This window comes from Peromyscus leucopus, chromosome X (genome assembly GCF_004664715.2).
Source record: "Peromyscus leucopus breed LL Stock chromosome X, UCI_PerLeu_2.1, whole genome shotgun sequence".
NCBI classification, from domain to species: Eukaryota; Metazoa; Chordata; class Mammalia; order Rodentia; family Cricetidae; genus Peromyscus; species Peromyscus leucopus.
Genome location: NC_051083.1, coordinates 60,509,240 through 60,524,873, shown reverse-complemented (window position 1 = coordinate 60,524,873; position 15,634 = coordinate 60,509,240). Strand labels below are relative to the sequence as shown.

The 15,634-nt window shown below is 37.0% G+C and overlaps 1 protein-coding gene across 1 annotated transcript in view; it reads left to right on the top strand.

Moving 5' to 3' along the window:
* The window catches only part of Tex11 (testis expressed 11), a 387,858-nt gene that overhangs the window by 208,208 nt on the left and 164,016 nt on the right, over positions 1-15,634 (top strand). The window contains 4 exon segments of the mRNA XM_037199204.1: positions 5,969-6,009; positions 7,220-7,306; positions 9,103-9,173; positions 10,763-10,884. Of these exon segments, the coding sequence (XP_037055099.1) occupies positions 5,969-6,009; positions 7,220-7,306; positions 9,103-9,173; positions 10,763-10,884 (321 nt within the window).

Here is a 15,634-nt window from a genome sequence, read left to right as displayed (position 1 = left end):
AGTTCAGCAGTCATTATCCTGTGGGTCCTGCATGTCTAGTTTATACAGCATACCGTCAAGCAATCAAGGCAAAAGCATTTTCTTGCCCAAATGGATAACTTTGCCACAATGAAAGTAAACTCCTATGGAGTTTCTTCAATGCCCATCATCCTTTTATGAAGTAAATTGGTGCTTCCAGGAGCATATGTGTCTCATTGTCATGAAAAGCCCTATATTAAAACATTTTAAATACCATATTCTATAGTTATTTGAAGTGTTTGAAAACCATTTATCTATCTAAAATATATCTCTATGATCTTGAAAACATGCCTAATGTGATAAGTCTGATCACCATAGATTAACTACTAACCTCATTTCTACATTGCATTTTAAAAATGAGCTGCATAAGCACAATACCCCAAACAAGAGTAGAAACATATATTCAGTGTAACAATAACTTTACATTTGTATCAATAAATTATGTTCCCCTAAATGATAGCAAACATCCATAACCCACCAAATAACCAACAGCCTCCCATACCCTTCTTGGGAAGATGGGTGTTGTGTTCTCCAGACTGCTTTCTGTTGTCTGTGAGTGAAGGCATCTTTAGGAGTCCCTGAGAAAATTTGAGATAATGGCCAAGTCCTGGGAAGACCAGCTATAACCTTTGTTGATGTATATCACCTGTCAATATTCAGGAAGTCTCCCTTGATCAAATCTGATCCATATTATTCCTGAAGGAATCCACAGCCTTTCATCTCCTGTGGGAACTGTAGGAGTCTGTCAGAGTCCATCTCTGACCTGTCAAAGGGTTCTTGGGATGAGGAGAGAGGAATGAGGAAGTATTAGATAAAAAGATAGAAGGAGATGATAAGAAAGACAGAAACAGTATAGTTTTGAGTGGGCCCTGGTTCAATACCAGTCACCTCGAGATTTATTCTAATGGGCTTTTTATACACTGCCAAGGGGAGAGGCAAAAGACCTCCCCCTTTCAATATCAAAGCACAATGTACAGCCAAGTGTAGACCCTTCAAAACACCTGGTAACCACACCTTTGGCCAAATCACCCTATTATACAGCTCTGCTGGGTAAAGCAAGTTCAGATTCTCTGACCTTGAGTAAGGTCTTACGAGGGAGCCTCTGTGGGCCCCCACAGGGAAAAAAAAACCTTCTCCAAAGCATTTTTAACTTCCATTTGACAAATGCATTTTTGACTTCTTTTTTAAAGTTAAGATAGCTCTAAAGTATCTAGGTTGGTTCAGTTTTGCAGTCCTGTCCACAAATCCATGTCTGCCAGCAGTTATTTGCTCATCAGCATTCAAAAAATTCAATGTCAACACAATAATATATAGGATCCAGACTCCCTGTGTTTTTACCATCTTACATGGCTTTTCTTTTATAATACTTTTATTGTCCCTTTAAAGACTTTATTTTTTTAACTATTTCTTTCTATGACTGTCTATACCCATACTCTTTCTTTCTTAAGCCTAAGCAAATTGTAAAACACACTGGAACTTGTTTAGAGGTTTTTTTCCCCCAAATCTGGACCTCTTTTACTGCTTATCTCTAGTCTTTTATGACCTGCACGAACAAACTTTAAACTAATAAGCTACACCTGGATTCTCCACAAGGCTCTTACCCTCCTTCTAGGTTTGTGAGAGCCAAGCTTAAAGCTCAAGGCCAGGTCGGAGGTTCTTCTGACCAGGAACTGCATTCACCTCTCCTAGAGCTCTAGAATGCTGATGCTATGTGCTGTGGCAGGCATTTTTACTTAGTTTTTTTTGGCTGCTCAAGGGCTCACCAGCAGGCAGAAATTCTTAAAAGGGAGCCATATCTTTTTTTTTTTTTTTTTAACCAGCTTTCTCAGGCTCTACATGGAAATTTGAGAGCCTCACATTGGTACACCAAAATGCATATACTATTGTATCTAAAAAGTAGTGAATGTATTCAAGGTCATATATGTTTTCTTCTATGTTATTGTCTGTGAATTTTATACTTTTGTGACTTACATTTAGGTCCATGATCTATTTTCAGCTAATTATTATTAAAAAAGAAGAAAGGTCTGTATACATTAAATACATTGTACATAGATGTCCCATTGTTTCACAACTGTTTAAAAGAATACTTTTGCTCCTTTGTCAAAGATCAGTTGACTAAATTTATAAGGGCCTACTTCAGATCTCCCCACTTGCTTGATAAGAAATGAGGACTACACGTATCTGTGGATATAGGGACAAGTATTTAGAACATAGTTAGAGGTTATGCTGATTTAGTAGAGTGTTGGTTGTAGGTTGTCCTCCAAGATCCATGACTTCACTAGCCCTGGATATTTGGCTAATTTCCTAGTGCCAGGAATGATTTCTCTCTTGTTAAGTGGAAAGTCCATTTAGAGAGCTTTTGATTACCACCAGGGTATGGATGACACTACTGCCATGCTGGTTGTTTGTTGTAGTTCGTTGTCCTCAGTAATGAATAGGTCTGTTGGTTGTTTCCCTCCTTAGGAAACTTGCATGGTACCTTCTGGGAGTCCTCAAGGAGGAGGCATTCAGATCAGTTCCAACTCAGGAGCCTCTAGGTCCCATGTCTGAAGTACATCCTGTCTTTATCAATTGGGATTTATCTTCCACCTTTCAGGGGTAAACAAGGGCAATATCAATAGCTTATAATATTTTGGGAGTCTCTTGGACAACAGCCCTGATCAACAACTCAAAACAACTCATGCCTAGTATTGTTTTTTTTTTTTTTTGCCATATTGTATTTGGCTCTTGGAGGGAATATTGTCAGACCGGATAAGAAAATTTCATTTAAACTATATATATAGTTTCATATAATGTTTATATATAATATATAGTTTAAATGAATATATAGGTATATAATGCATATATACCAAGTTATATATATGTGTGTGTTGGTATATAATACACTAACTTATGTGTATTATAGGTTTTTTTAAGGTAGTTAATAGTATAATTCATTATGACTTTTTCAGACATTCTTACTGTTATTTTCCCCTTCCTCTTTCCTTCTGTATTTATTTCCCTGCCCCTCTCTAATTAGAGGCCTCTCCATTCCTGCCTCACCCTATCAGATCACTTGTATACTATTATTCCTCTCTCTATTGCTTCACCACCCCAGCCATGGTCCCTTTTTACTTTCCTGGTTTCTGAAGTTACTCCAGTATATGTACTCACATCTTAAGATTTGGAGCTAGTAGCCTCTGATGACAGAGAATATACAACGTTTTTCTTTCTGAGTCTGCGTTACCTCACTCGATATAATCTTTTCTAGCTCTATCCATTTACCTACAAAGTTCTTGATTTCATTTTTGTTTACAGCTGAATAGTATTCCATAGTGTATATGTACCACATTTTCATTATCCATTCATTGGTTTAAGGACCTTGATAATGTTTCTTTTTCCAGGTTTTTATATAGAGAACAGCAATGAGCATAACTGAGCAAGTATCTGTGGAGTAGGCTGTTGAGTCCTTTAGGCATATGCCAAGGAGTGGTATAACTGGGTCACATGGTAGATTTATTCTTATCTTTTTGAGAATTCTCCACACTGATTGGATTCCAGAGTAGCTGCACTAGTTTACAATCTCACCAACAGTGAATGAGGGTTTCCTTTTTCCCACACTCCTCCAGAAATTTTGTTAGTTTTTTGTTGTTGTTGTTGTTGATGATGATGATCTTTGTCATTCTGACTGGGGTGAGATGAAATTTCAAAGTTGTTTTCATTTGCATTTCCCTAATTGCTATGGACCATGAACATTTTTTGAGATATTTCTTAGCCACTTTTTTTCTTCTTTTGAGAACTCTCTCTGTTCAGGTCTCAGGCTCTTTTTTTTATCATTGAAAATTCATATAATACATTCTGATCATAGTTTCCTCTTCTCATCTCCTCCCAGATCTTCCCCACCTCCCCACCCATCCAACTCTATACCTTCTTTCTCTCTTGTTTGAAAACACACAGGCAAATAAAAAAAAAAAACAGAATACAAAAAAGCACAAGAAACACACACTCACATACACTACAAAACCCATAAAACACAAAATCTCAAACCATAATATACAAGCAAAAGACCAGTAAGGTTAAAAAAAAAAACAAAGCAATATGAGGCAAGAAACTACAATACCATTGATTTCATTTTGTGTTGACATCTAATACTGGGCATGGGGCCTTACCCTAAGTGTGGTTTATCTAGACCATGAGATTCCATTGGAGAAAATTAATTTTGCCTTTGCAAGCAGTTGACAATTGGAGATTGCTTTTTGGTTAGAAATGGGAAATAGTGTTCAGTTCTCCTCCTAACTCTGGGATTTGGTCTGGCTTGAACCTGTACATGCTGCCCCAGTTTCTGGGAGTTCATATGTGCGTCAGTCTTGTTGTGTCTGGAAGACAAGGTTTCCTTGGAGTCCTCCGTTGCCTCTGGCTCTTATTATCTTTCCATCTCCTCTTCTGCATAGCTCCTTGAGTCCTGAGAGGGGGGGTTTTGATGAAGATATCCCATTTAGGACTGACTGTTCCAAAGTGTCTCACTCTTTGTCCATTGTCCAATTGTGGATCTCTGTATTTGTTCCAATCTGGAGCAGGAAGAAGCTTCTCTGATGATGGTTAGGGAAGATACAGAACTATGGGTGTAACAATGTCATTGGGAGTCATTTTATTACTACATTGTTTAGTAGAACAGTAGTATTTGGTTTTTCCTCTAGGCTCATGACCTATCTAGTTTCAGACACCCAAGAAGTGTCAGGCCTGGGTTCTATCTCGTAGAATGATCCTTGAGTCCCGTCAGAGAGTGGTCGGTTACTCCCACAATGTTTGTACCACTATTGCACCAGTGTGCCGTGCAGTTACATCACCACTGTAGATCTCAGGGTTGGTAACGGCTCTAGTGAGGCACCAGCTCAACTCCTCTGTGTTCAGGGTGTGTATCCTGTTTCAAGCCTTGAGTGTGGAGGTAGATCTGGCAGGGTGGAGAGGTTTGACACGGTGTAGGAGGTACCTATGGATCAGAGTGGGTGGGGTAAGTCCTGGAGGAGTCCTATAGATTAGTTGCAATGCAGGTATCAGTGGCCAGACTAGGCTGGGGCATTGGACATAGGACTTGGGCTGGATCTAATGGGCTTTGGAGAGTGAGTAAGGGTGAGGGTTAGGAAGACTCACTAGGTTAGACCTTGGATGTATGGGATTTGACCGGGTGGAAAGGTTAGATGCAGCATGGGAGAGACTTGTTGGTTAGGGCAGGCAGGACAGGTCCTCCAGTATTATGTTTTTAATTTCAAATTACATTTGTTCTTTGTTGGTATAGGAAAACACTTGATTTCTATATATTTACCTTGTAGTCTGAAGCCCTGTGATGACCATTTATGAATTCCAGTATTTGGGGTGGGAGTGGGTGGAGTTTGGGGGGAGCTAGTGGAGTCTGTTCTTTATTTTCTAGAAAGTCAAGTCATCTGAGAACAAATACAATTCCTTCTCACCTTTCTGAATACCCTGTCCCCATTTTATTGTGTTACTGTAATAGGTGTCTTAGCCCATTCAATATATGACAGATAAAAGTCTTTTGTTTACTTCCAGCAGTAGGGATCAAACATAAGGCCTCTGTAAACTCTGCACACACATCGTGCACATACATACATGCAGGCGAACACACATACACATAAAATACATAAATATTTTAAAAGGAACCAGAGCTTATCAATCACAGAGGTCACTACCTGCTCCCAAATACGAAACCTTATCAACCATTAAAATCGTTTGCTAAGAACAGGAGTAGAAATAGAGGAAATTGTGAGGACACTGGTTATGAGTAACCATTTCTTACAGTGGAAGGTGTCTGTTGAAGTCAGATTATCATTGAATGAGACACTGCATATTTTTGTCATTTTTAGCCCAATTCTCAGACACAAGTAGTGTTTCTCTTCAATTATTTTCTACAGTAAAGGTTTAGAACATTAAAAACTCCGTTTTCTTTAATTTTTAGAAAGAAAGTAATGGAGAGACTTTTGACTTACTTGAATACAGGTAATTATGTTCTTGCTTATTTCAGTCCTTCATCTTGCCTCTATCTTCTGTTGGATCCTCCAAATCTATTGAACATACTGACTCTAAACTAATATTTTAGTTAAACTTCATGCTCATTATTAATGTTTAGCACAGGAAACTGTTTAGTTTTTTATCCACAAGAAGGGAAATGTTTGGCATCACTAGTATCTACTTCTAAATGTAATTTCAGCCCCATTTTTATCCTAATTTGTTATAAGGACACTTCCCTCCCTCCTGCCCTCTTTCTTTCTCTCTTCCTCATTCTCTTTCTTTCATCATTCTCTCCTTTTTAATTTCCTGTCCTGTAATTGACCATGTAAAAATGAACATAACAAATGAAATTCTCTGAACACTGCTGGGTTTTGTGCCCTCTTAATCTAACTTGTATTGTTTGTTCTCTTATTTTGCCAATTTACACAAGACCATGTCATCTCCTCTCCTCTGCCTGCTCATAATCTTTCCTGTCCACTTCTATCAACTAGTATCTAGCAACATCACATTCTTTTTGCCAGCCCCATGCTTTCTTTGGTGATGGCCCTTTTACTCAAAAGATAAGTCATTTCTGAATATACCCAAAAGTCTGTATCTTAGAAACTTTAATCTACTTATTGCAATAGTTGAATTTTATACTCAAATACAGGATTATAAACATAGCAAAATGGCTAAAAGCCAAAGCTTTTCAAATGAAGAAAACTTCGTTGGTTGCTATTCTATTTCTGAGAAGAGCATGTGGTGAGTAATAAATGCTTTCTGGTGATGATGGCATGTTCTGGTTCTCTATTATACTTACTGTGGAAGCTAAGTAAATATTATGCCAGCCTACTGATACTATGAATTATTTTAGGGTGTTTTGTTTGGTGCTGGAGATTGATCCCAGGGATTCATGCATACTAAGCATCATTTTAGTATTTTAATTATTATTCCTATTCTTTATTCCATGTGCTTCAAGTAGTGAATAATTGTAATAATTAAATTTATAATTCTCTCTAAGGATATGTTTGTTCCCTCAAAGTTTGAGTTAATGCCTTCATGGAGCATAGTAATGCATTTTCTCACTTGGATTATTTCTTATGTACAACCATAAACATATATATAGAAATGAACTTTATAGATTCATACTGTCTTTAAACAATGATTAAGAACTTTGCTAGCATATAAGATAACTATTCTATTTCCCTATTTGATGCAGCACTCCTGAAATTTTCTCAGTGTTTTGATGAAGATCCTTCAGCTTTGGAGTCTAGGGTTAATGATGCCAATTGGTTCAGAAAAATAGGTAAAAGAAAAATCTGTGGGTATGGAAGGCTTTGTGGTATAATAGAATCAGAGGTGGGTTCGCAGATTCTGGCTCTTTCTTTTGAACCTATGGTATACATATATAGCTTGCATAATCTTAGTTTCATTGTATGTAAAATAGAAATGCATACATCTCTTATGTAGGATCATTTATTCATTAAGGATTTCATATGAAATAGTGTATTTACCTCACACATAACAAAGTATTTCACGCTTATTTTATTTTCTATGGAGAGTGATCAAAAATGGTGAATTATAATTTTAATTCCCCAAATTATTATCCTAAATCTGCTCTAGAAAGCTGAACTTATTCTTTGATGTGATCCACCAAAAGTAAACTACGTGCAACAATATGGATACCTCTCAGAAACATATTGTTGAACAAAAAGATCCAGGCATTAAAGAGTACATAATGCATGTTTCTGTTTATACACAGGTTAAAAAGGTAAATCTGATTTAGTGTTAAAAATCAAAATAGTGATCTGTTTAGGAGGTAAGAAAGAAAAACATTGAGAGTAAATGTGATCAAAGTGTATTATGTTCATGTGTAGAGAAATTGCTATGACTTTATCATGTAAGTAATATGAAAATAATTTTAAAGAAAATAATCTGAAGAAAAGAATTAAGGTAGTGTTTACCATAAAAAGAGATCCTGGACTTGAAGGGAGCTTGCAGTTTTCTGGTAATGGCCAAAATCTTTCTTTGTGTGGATATATGTTTATTTTATTGAAATTCATCAAGTGGCACAATTATGAATTGTGCCATTTTCTTTTTCTGGGCTTTAATTAATAAAAATGATATAAAAACTATGGAGGTAGTTAAAGAGTATTAATTAACAATATCACAGAGTGGACTGGTTCTACATGAACCTTTCCCTGCTTTAAGGGATTTCTTGAGGCTTTTATCTGAGCAAAAGGAAATAAATAATATGAATTATAATAAATTTGGAAAATAAGCATTTTAAAATATCGAAAGATTTAATGACTTTGACCTTGTGAAAGTTTGAAAAGCTAAAGGTATTTTTCTCACTCACCTGTTTTACCTAGTTGGGGCTTCTATTAACCTTTGGAAAATAGGAAATACTCTAACCATTGATTTTAGTAGATTCTGATCTTTCCTAAACTTGAACTTCCTTTTGCCACTTTTAGTTGGTGACTTTCAGTTACCACTTGGTGACTCACTTTTTTGTATGTATTTTTTAATTAAAATATAACGACATCATTTTCTCCCTCCAGCCTCTCCCATTTCTCACCCTACAAACATCTCATTCCCTTTCAAATTCATGGCCTGTTTCTTTAATTGTTACTATTACAGGCAGGTAGGTAGGTAGGTAGGTAGATAGATAGATAGATAGATAGATAGATAGATAGATAGATAGGCAAGTAGGTAGATAGATAGATAGATAGATAGATAGATAGATAGATAGATAGATTGACTGACTGATTTTGTATATCTCAAACTTAAAAAAATTAACAGTACCTCGTGTATCATTGACTTAGAATGGATGATTAGAAGTGATAGAAATCTCTAAATTTCTCAGACAAAAGTTTCTCCACAAACATAAAGTCAATTTATTTTTCCAATAACAAAATAGTTTATTGACCTATTTAATTTCTTTTTAATTAATTTTAAATTTAAAATTTTAGGTAAAATATAATTAACCCCAAGAACCCCTTTGTTAGTATATTAGCATTGAAAATGTTGACAATAGAGATTATGGTGATACAGAATAAACAGTCAATTTTTCACAATTATATTATTCATCTTAACTTTCAGCTTGGAACTTAGCTCTGCAGTCTGAGAAGGATCGAGAGACAATGAAAAAATTTTTTATGGTTTCTTATAAGGTAAATTTCATCAGAAATATTCATCATAGGACCCAAAGTTCTACCATTACAGAACTATTTCTTTGCCTTTGTCGGTACTGAGAGTTCCAGAGTCCTATATTAAAACAGGCAGTGGGACCGGGTCCTGTGCTCATTGCATGAGTTGGCTGTTTGAAACCTGGGGCTTATGCAGGGACACTTGGCTCAGGCTGGGAGGAGGGGACTGGACCTGCCTGGACTGAGTCTACCAGGTTGATCTCAGTCCTTGGGGGAGGCTTTGCCCTGGAGGAGGTGGGAATGGGGGTGGACTGGGGGGAAGGGAGGGGGGCGGGAGAGGGGAGAACAAGGGAATCCATGGATGATATGTAGAACTGAATTGTATTGTAAAATAAAATTAAAAAAAAAAACAACAGAAGTGTCTTTAGAATGGGCATGCTCCAATGTTACCAGTTACCAACACATTAGGAAAGATCACACAAATACATCTGTAGATACATAGCATAAGTACCTGTGAACATCAGGGGTTGAAAAGGGAGATGAGAAGTTTGAGCCTCCTTTATTTTTTTCCCTAGAGCAGGTACTCTATGTAATAATTTGTGAATTTGTTATTATTCACTTTAAGCATTTAAAAATAGTCATTTACCTCCAAAATAGCCATTAAAAAGTTAGAAAGAGGTTCACATACTAGTGGAGGAATGAAAGCAGAGGGTTACAGAATATACCTCATTTGCATTTAGAAGTATCACAGTCTGACAAATTGAGGCCAATTAAATGTTCAGAATTTTAGAGCTGGAATGAACTGAAGAGCATAGTTACCTCACCTTAAGTAACCCAAGACCTAAAAGTATTGGACAACCTAAATTTTATTTAGTCAGTGAAGGTCATGATTGTTATCCCTAAATGGGGAAATTAAGAAAGTCTTTGGAGGGGAATGTAACTCGGTGGTAAAATACTTATCTAGCATGTACAAGGGCCTGGGCTCAATCCCAAGTACCAGTAAAAAAAATCTTCAGGTTTATGTATAAATGCAGTTTTAATAAGATGGCATAAGTCCATTTCAGTTTTGACATTTGTGGTGATGCTTGTATAAGACTGACATGTAGAAATCAAAGTGGCTTAGTTTTTATTACAGTAAAAAGCTCAGAGAATTTCCTAAAACTAGAGGACAAGGTTTAATGATGAGGTTATGTTTAATGCCTGTCAGGATTTGACATTGTCCCCTTCAAACATAACAATTTAAGTACTGATTTGGGCTCTGTTCAGTACAAAGGAAAAACTACTTCCCAGAGGGGAAATCACCTATAAATGACAGCATCACCCAAGAAGTAAATTGCTAGATAGGCATTCAGGGCTAAATGACAGTACTTGTCATTGAGAAAAAATACTGAAGAAGAGAAGCTTTTTATCTCTAGGAAGGTACTAAAAACAATGAAAGGTAATATAAAATTAAAACTATAAATCAATGTGATAGTCCATATCATTTTTATGGCAACATGTGGTTTTCCAGCAGAATTTTTTCATTCAGACAAAATGTTGCTGATTTTGATTCTGATTGTGTTCACCTGACAGAATTCTCAGTATTCATTGATGTTCTGGTTATTTCTTATCAGCTGTCCCTTTTTTGTCCTTCTGATCAAGGACTACTGATTGCACAGAAAACATGTTTACTTGTAGCAGCTGCAGTTGATCTAGAGCAAGGAAGAAAAGCTTCAACAACTTACGAACAGGTAATGTTCCATCTTCAAAGAACAGAGAAGGGTGAAGTGTGCTGTTTGCTATATTTCTTTGCCCTGACACATTTGTTTTTATTCCCCTTTAGGAAATCGTCTCCTCTTATTCTAGAAGCATCTTGATTTCAAAGGTTTATAATGATTAATTCCTTCCTCAGCAAAGGTTGCATTTGGCTTAGCCTCTTCTTGTTAGATGCCCCTTCCCATGGACTCATTCCTAGTCTGTTATTATATTTATCTTCATTGTCTCTCTGTGGTAATATATGACCCATCAAAGTGTTTCCTCTACTTTTGTTTCCTTTCACACTTTTGCTATGGAAGAACTCATCTGTGTCTAGAGTTTTGATAGCCAAGTGAAGTGATTTCCTTAGCTTGTTTCTCTTTACTCAATATTCAATTTGCTTGAATATGTCACCATTATCTTGTGTCTAACAAGACATGATCTCTTACCTTTGCCTGAATTCCACTCTCAATTCCTTTCTTAATGTTTTTTATGATACCATGTTTCAAATTATAAACCATATGGCCTCAAACTCATGGTAGTTCTCCTGCCTCATCCTCTGAGATTACGGATGTTAACTATCACACCTGCCTCCACTCTTTTTTTTTTTTCCTTTGGTTTTTCGAGACAGGGTTTCTCTGTGTAGCTTTGTGCCTTTCCTGGATCTCACTCTGTAGCCCAGGCTGGCCTCGAACTCACAGAGATCCACCTGCCTCTGCCTCCCAAATGCTGGGATTAAAGGCGTGCGCTACCACCACCCAGCCCTGCCTCCACTCTTAAACCTACCTTTTTAGGAGCTACCAGAATTATCATATCCCACACACCTACAACTCTTCATCCTTCTTCAAAGAAAGTCACATAATTACCACTTTCTGTTTGATTTTTAAGAATTAATGAGGCATTTCCAACCCACAATTCTTTAGCTACATGCAGCGCAGGATAGCTATGAATGCAGCCCAATGCTAAATTGTAAACATATTTAAAACATGAGGGTTTTGCAATTTTTTTCACTCAACCACATGGTTCTCCAGCATGAGCGTTGTAAATGACAGTGTCATGTTACAACATTAAGAAGTTAGACACACCTGAGTTCTCTGTCTGCTTGGTTTCTCTTACCTGTAATAAGAAAACATCTTAATTTCCCATACTTGTTAGGTTCTCATTTCTCCAACAGGTATAAAGTCATTTAGCTCTTTATCCTCTATCTTGTGTTAGTCATTTCTTTCCTATTATTCTTTACATTTAGAATAAATTCTCATCATATATCTGTTTCTTGTTGTGAGGTATTCACCAGAGAAGACTGCTCAGACATGGATTTAAGCCAATAGAAAGTCTTCATTAGCCGGCGACTACACTGGGTGTTTGGGATCCCAATGTAACACCGAGCTTTTCTTGGGGTGAAATTTTAAGTACAAAAACCGTGCTCTGGGTTGACATGCTTCAGTTAACAAGAACAGTTAACCAGAAGCAGAACTACAGAAGCCAAAAAGCAAGGTTAGAGACTTTCCCAGAACTATGGACTCTGATGGATTAGGTCTTTGGTTTAGTTTTGGCAGGTGGTACTGAATTTTACAGCCTTAATGGTACTTGCATCATGGAGTCATTTGTGCTAAAGTCTAGGGGCTTACTAAGGTCTGGGGCCTGTTATATTTTTTTGTGTTCCTTTTTTGAGTTCAACTCAAAAAAATATTTGAGGAGCTGGAGAGATGGCTCAGTGGTTAAGAGCACTGGCTGCTTTCACAGAGGACCCATATTTGATTCTCAGCACCTTCGTGGTTGCTCACAGCCATCTGTAACACCAGTTCCAGGGGATCAAAAGCCTTCTTCTGTCTTCTATGGGCAGCAGGCATGCACAAGGTGCACAGACAAAACATTCATACACATGGAATTAAAAAATTGAACACTAGTTTCTTACTAGATACTAGACATACAAAGATGAAGTCCTTATTCATGAGGATAAATGAGCCCCCTTTAAGAAGTCTTTTCCATTAAAAAAGAATAGACAAGAAAAGAATCTAACTTCCCCAGAGAAAAACTAGGCAAAAATTAACTTCAAGTAAAGGTGATTGTAATTTTATTCTCTATAAGCACTTTTGCTTTACTGAAAATAGCAGTAACATCATGGTTAATGTTGTTGTCAGCTTAACAGGACCTAGAATTACCAAAGAGACAAGCCTCTGGTCATATCTGTGAGGGATTGTCTAGATTAGTTAACTAAGGTGGGAAAACCAACCCTAAATGTGGGTAACACCATGCCATGCACTGGAGTCCCAGACTTGCATTAAAAGGAGAAAAGTATCCTTCACTATCTGCTTTCCCCCTGCAATATAACCAGCTGCCTCCTGCCCCTGCTGCCATGCCTTCCTCACCATGATGGACTGTATCCTCATAAACCGTAAGTCAAAAGAAACTCTCTGTCCAGGAAGTTGCTTCTTGCTGGGTACTTTTTCACAGCAATAACAAAAGAAACTAATATAACGTTATCCTTATGGTGCTTTTAACTTTTTAAAAGTTACTCCTTTTTAGTTCATAGTCTGGGTATGTTAAACTGTATCTCAATGAATACAGATTAAATCAACACATGGGAAATTTTGCCAACTCTTAAGTATAGTCCTTGTGTTACTTGTTCATCACAAGTGCTTTTTTTTTCAAGTATTGTTCATGTTCTTTTGTTAGAAGTTATACTTCTACAGAGTATTAATAACTGCAAACTTTACGAAAACACAACCAATGATAACAAATGTAAAAGGAATTTGAAAATGAATTACTTGAATTACTTGTTTACAGATGTACTCCTTAGGTGACCAATGTCCAATACCTTTTAATTATTAGAAGGCGCTGCTTGGTATGTACAGTGTAAGGTCATGTCTGATTAGCTTTGCTTAAAGGAGCAGTTCTCAACCTGTGGATCATGACCCCTTTGGTAAACCTCTATCTCCAAAAATATTTACGTTACAATTCATAACAGTAGCAAAATTATAGTTATGAAGTAGCAGCTAAAATAATTTTATGGTTGGGGTCACTACAACCTGAGGAACTGTATTAAAAGGTCACAGCATTGGGAAGGATGAGACCCACTGGCTCAAAGACAATACTCATGATTCAATTACATGAACAGCAGCCTGCAAAAGGGTAGCACCACTAATGATTCTAGTTGGAAGATAGAAGCTTGGTAAGATTTTCTCCTAAACTTTGCATTTTAGAAGGAATGCAAATGCACTTAATATATAAAGGAGTCAGGAAAAATTATCATCACTACAATGAACTACATAGAAGTCTTTTAGAATTAATTGAACTAATTTTGAAACAAAATTTGAATCTCTGGCTTATATATACAGTAATAAAACACTTATTTTGTCAAGTCTATAGACCAAGGTTTCAAACAGCATCACTGTCCAAATGGCAGGGCTTTTTAGATGCCTGGTACTATACATAAAATAGGGGCTAGAGAGCTCTCCCAGTAGTTAAGAGCAATAACTGCTTTTGCAGAAAACCTAAGTTCAGTTTCCAGCACCTGTGTCAGGTTGCTCACAACCACCTGTAACTCCAGCTCCAGGGGATCCAATGCCCTCTTTTGGCTGTGAAATTATCATATATAACTTTTATTATTTTGAGGTATATTCCCTCTAACTCTAAATTCTCTAGGACTTTTATCATGAAGACATGTTGGATTTTCTCAAAGGCCTTTTCTGTATCTATTGGGAAGAGAATGTGATTTTTTTGTCTATAAGTCCATTTATATGGTTTATTACTGTATTGCTCATGTTTCTCTAGAGAACTTAGAGATTGAATAATGAATAATGAGTGGATCTTAAATTAAATTGATTCGCATCTTCCTGAGGAACTGCCACACTGATTTCCATAATATCTGTACAAGTTTGCAGTCCCAACAGCAATGGAAGAGTGTTCCCCTTACTCCACATCCTCTCCACCATGAGCTGTCACTGTGTTTTTGATCTTAGACACTTTGACAGGTGTAAGATGGAATCTCAAAGTAGTTTTGATTTGCATTTCCCTGATGACTAAGGATGTTGAATTTCCTTAAGTGTTTCTCAGCCATTTGAGTTTTCTCTTTTGAGAATTCTCTGTATTAGATGTATATCCCATTTTTTTTAAAGTGGATACTTTTCTTAATATCTAGTTTCTTGAGTTCTTTATATATTCTGATATTATCCCTCTATCAGATGTAGAGTTGGTAAAAATCTTTTCTCATTCTATAGGCTGCTGCTTTGTCCATATGATGGTGTCCTTTTCCTTACAGAAGCTTTTCAGTTTCATGAGGTCCCATTTATTAATTGTTGATCTTAGTGCCTGTGCTGTCAGTGCTCTGTTCAGGAAGTCTTTTCCTGTGCCAACACATTCAAGGCCATTCCAAACTTTCTCTCCTATCAGGTTCAGTGTACTGGTTTTATGTGTTGGAGCCTGCTGACAATCAGTTGGGTATCTGGGTGAGGGAGTGTGGATTGTAGAGACAGTGAAGAGGACAGGAAAGAGTCAACAGGTCTGCCAGTCAGTGCTGGACAGCCCCAAGTTTATTTCACGGTCAGCTTGTATACAGTCTTGAAGGACAGAGGTAGAACAATGCACAGCATAGGCATTCAACCACTATCTATCCTGCCTTGTGTCAAGGAGCAGGCAGTTTCATTGTCTATTTCTATGTTCCTCTGGCTGGTGTCAGCAGCCTGCATCTAGCTAGCTAGAGTGTTCCTTCCTGTGAGCTAATCAGGACTTTCTCACAGCTCTTCAAAGAC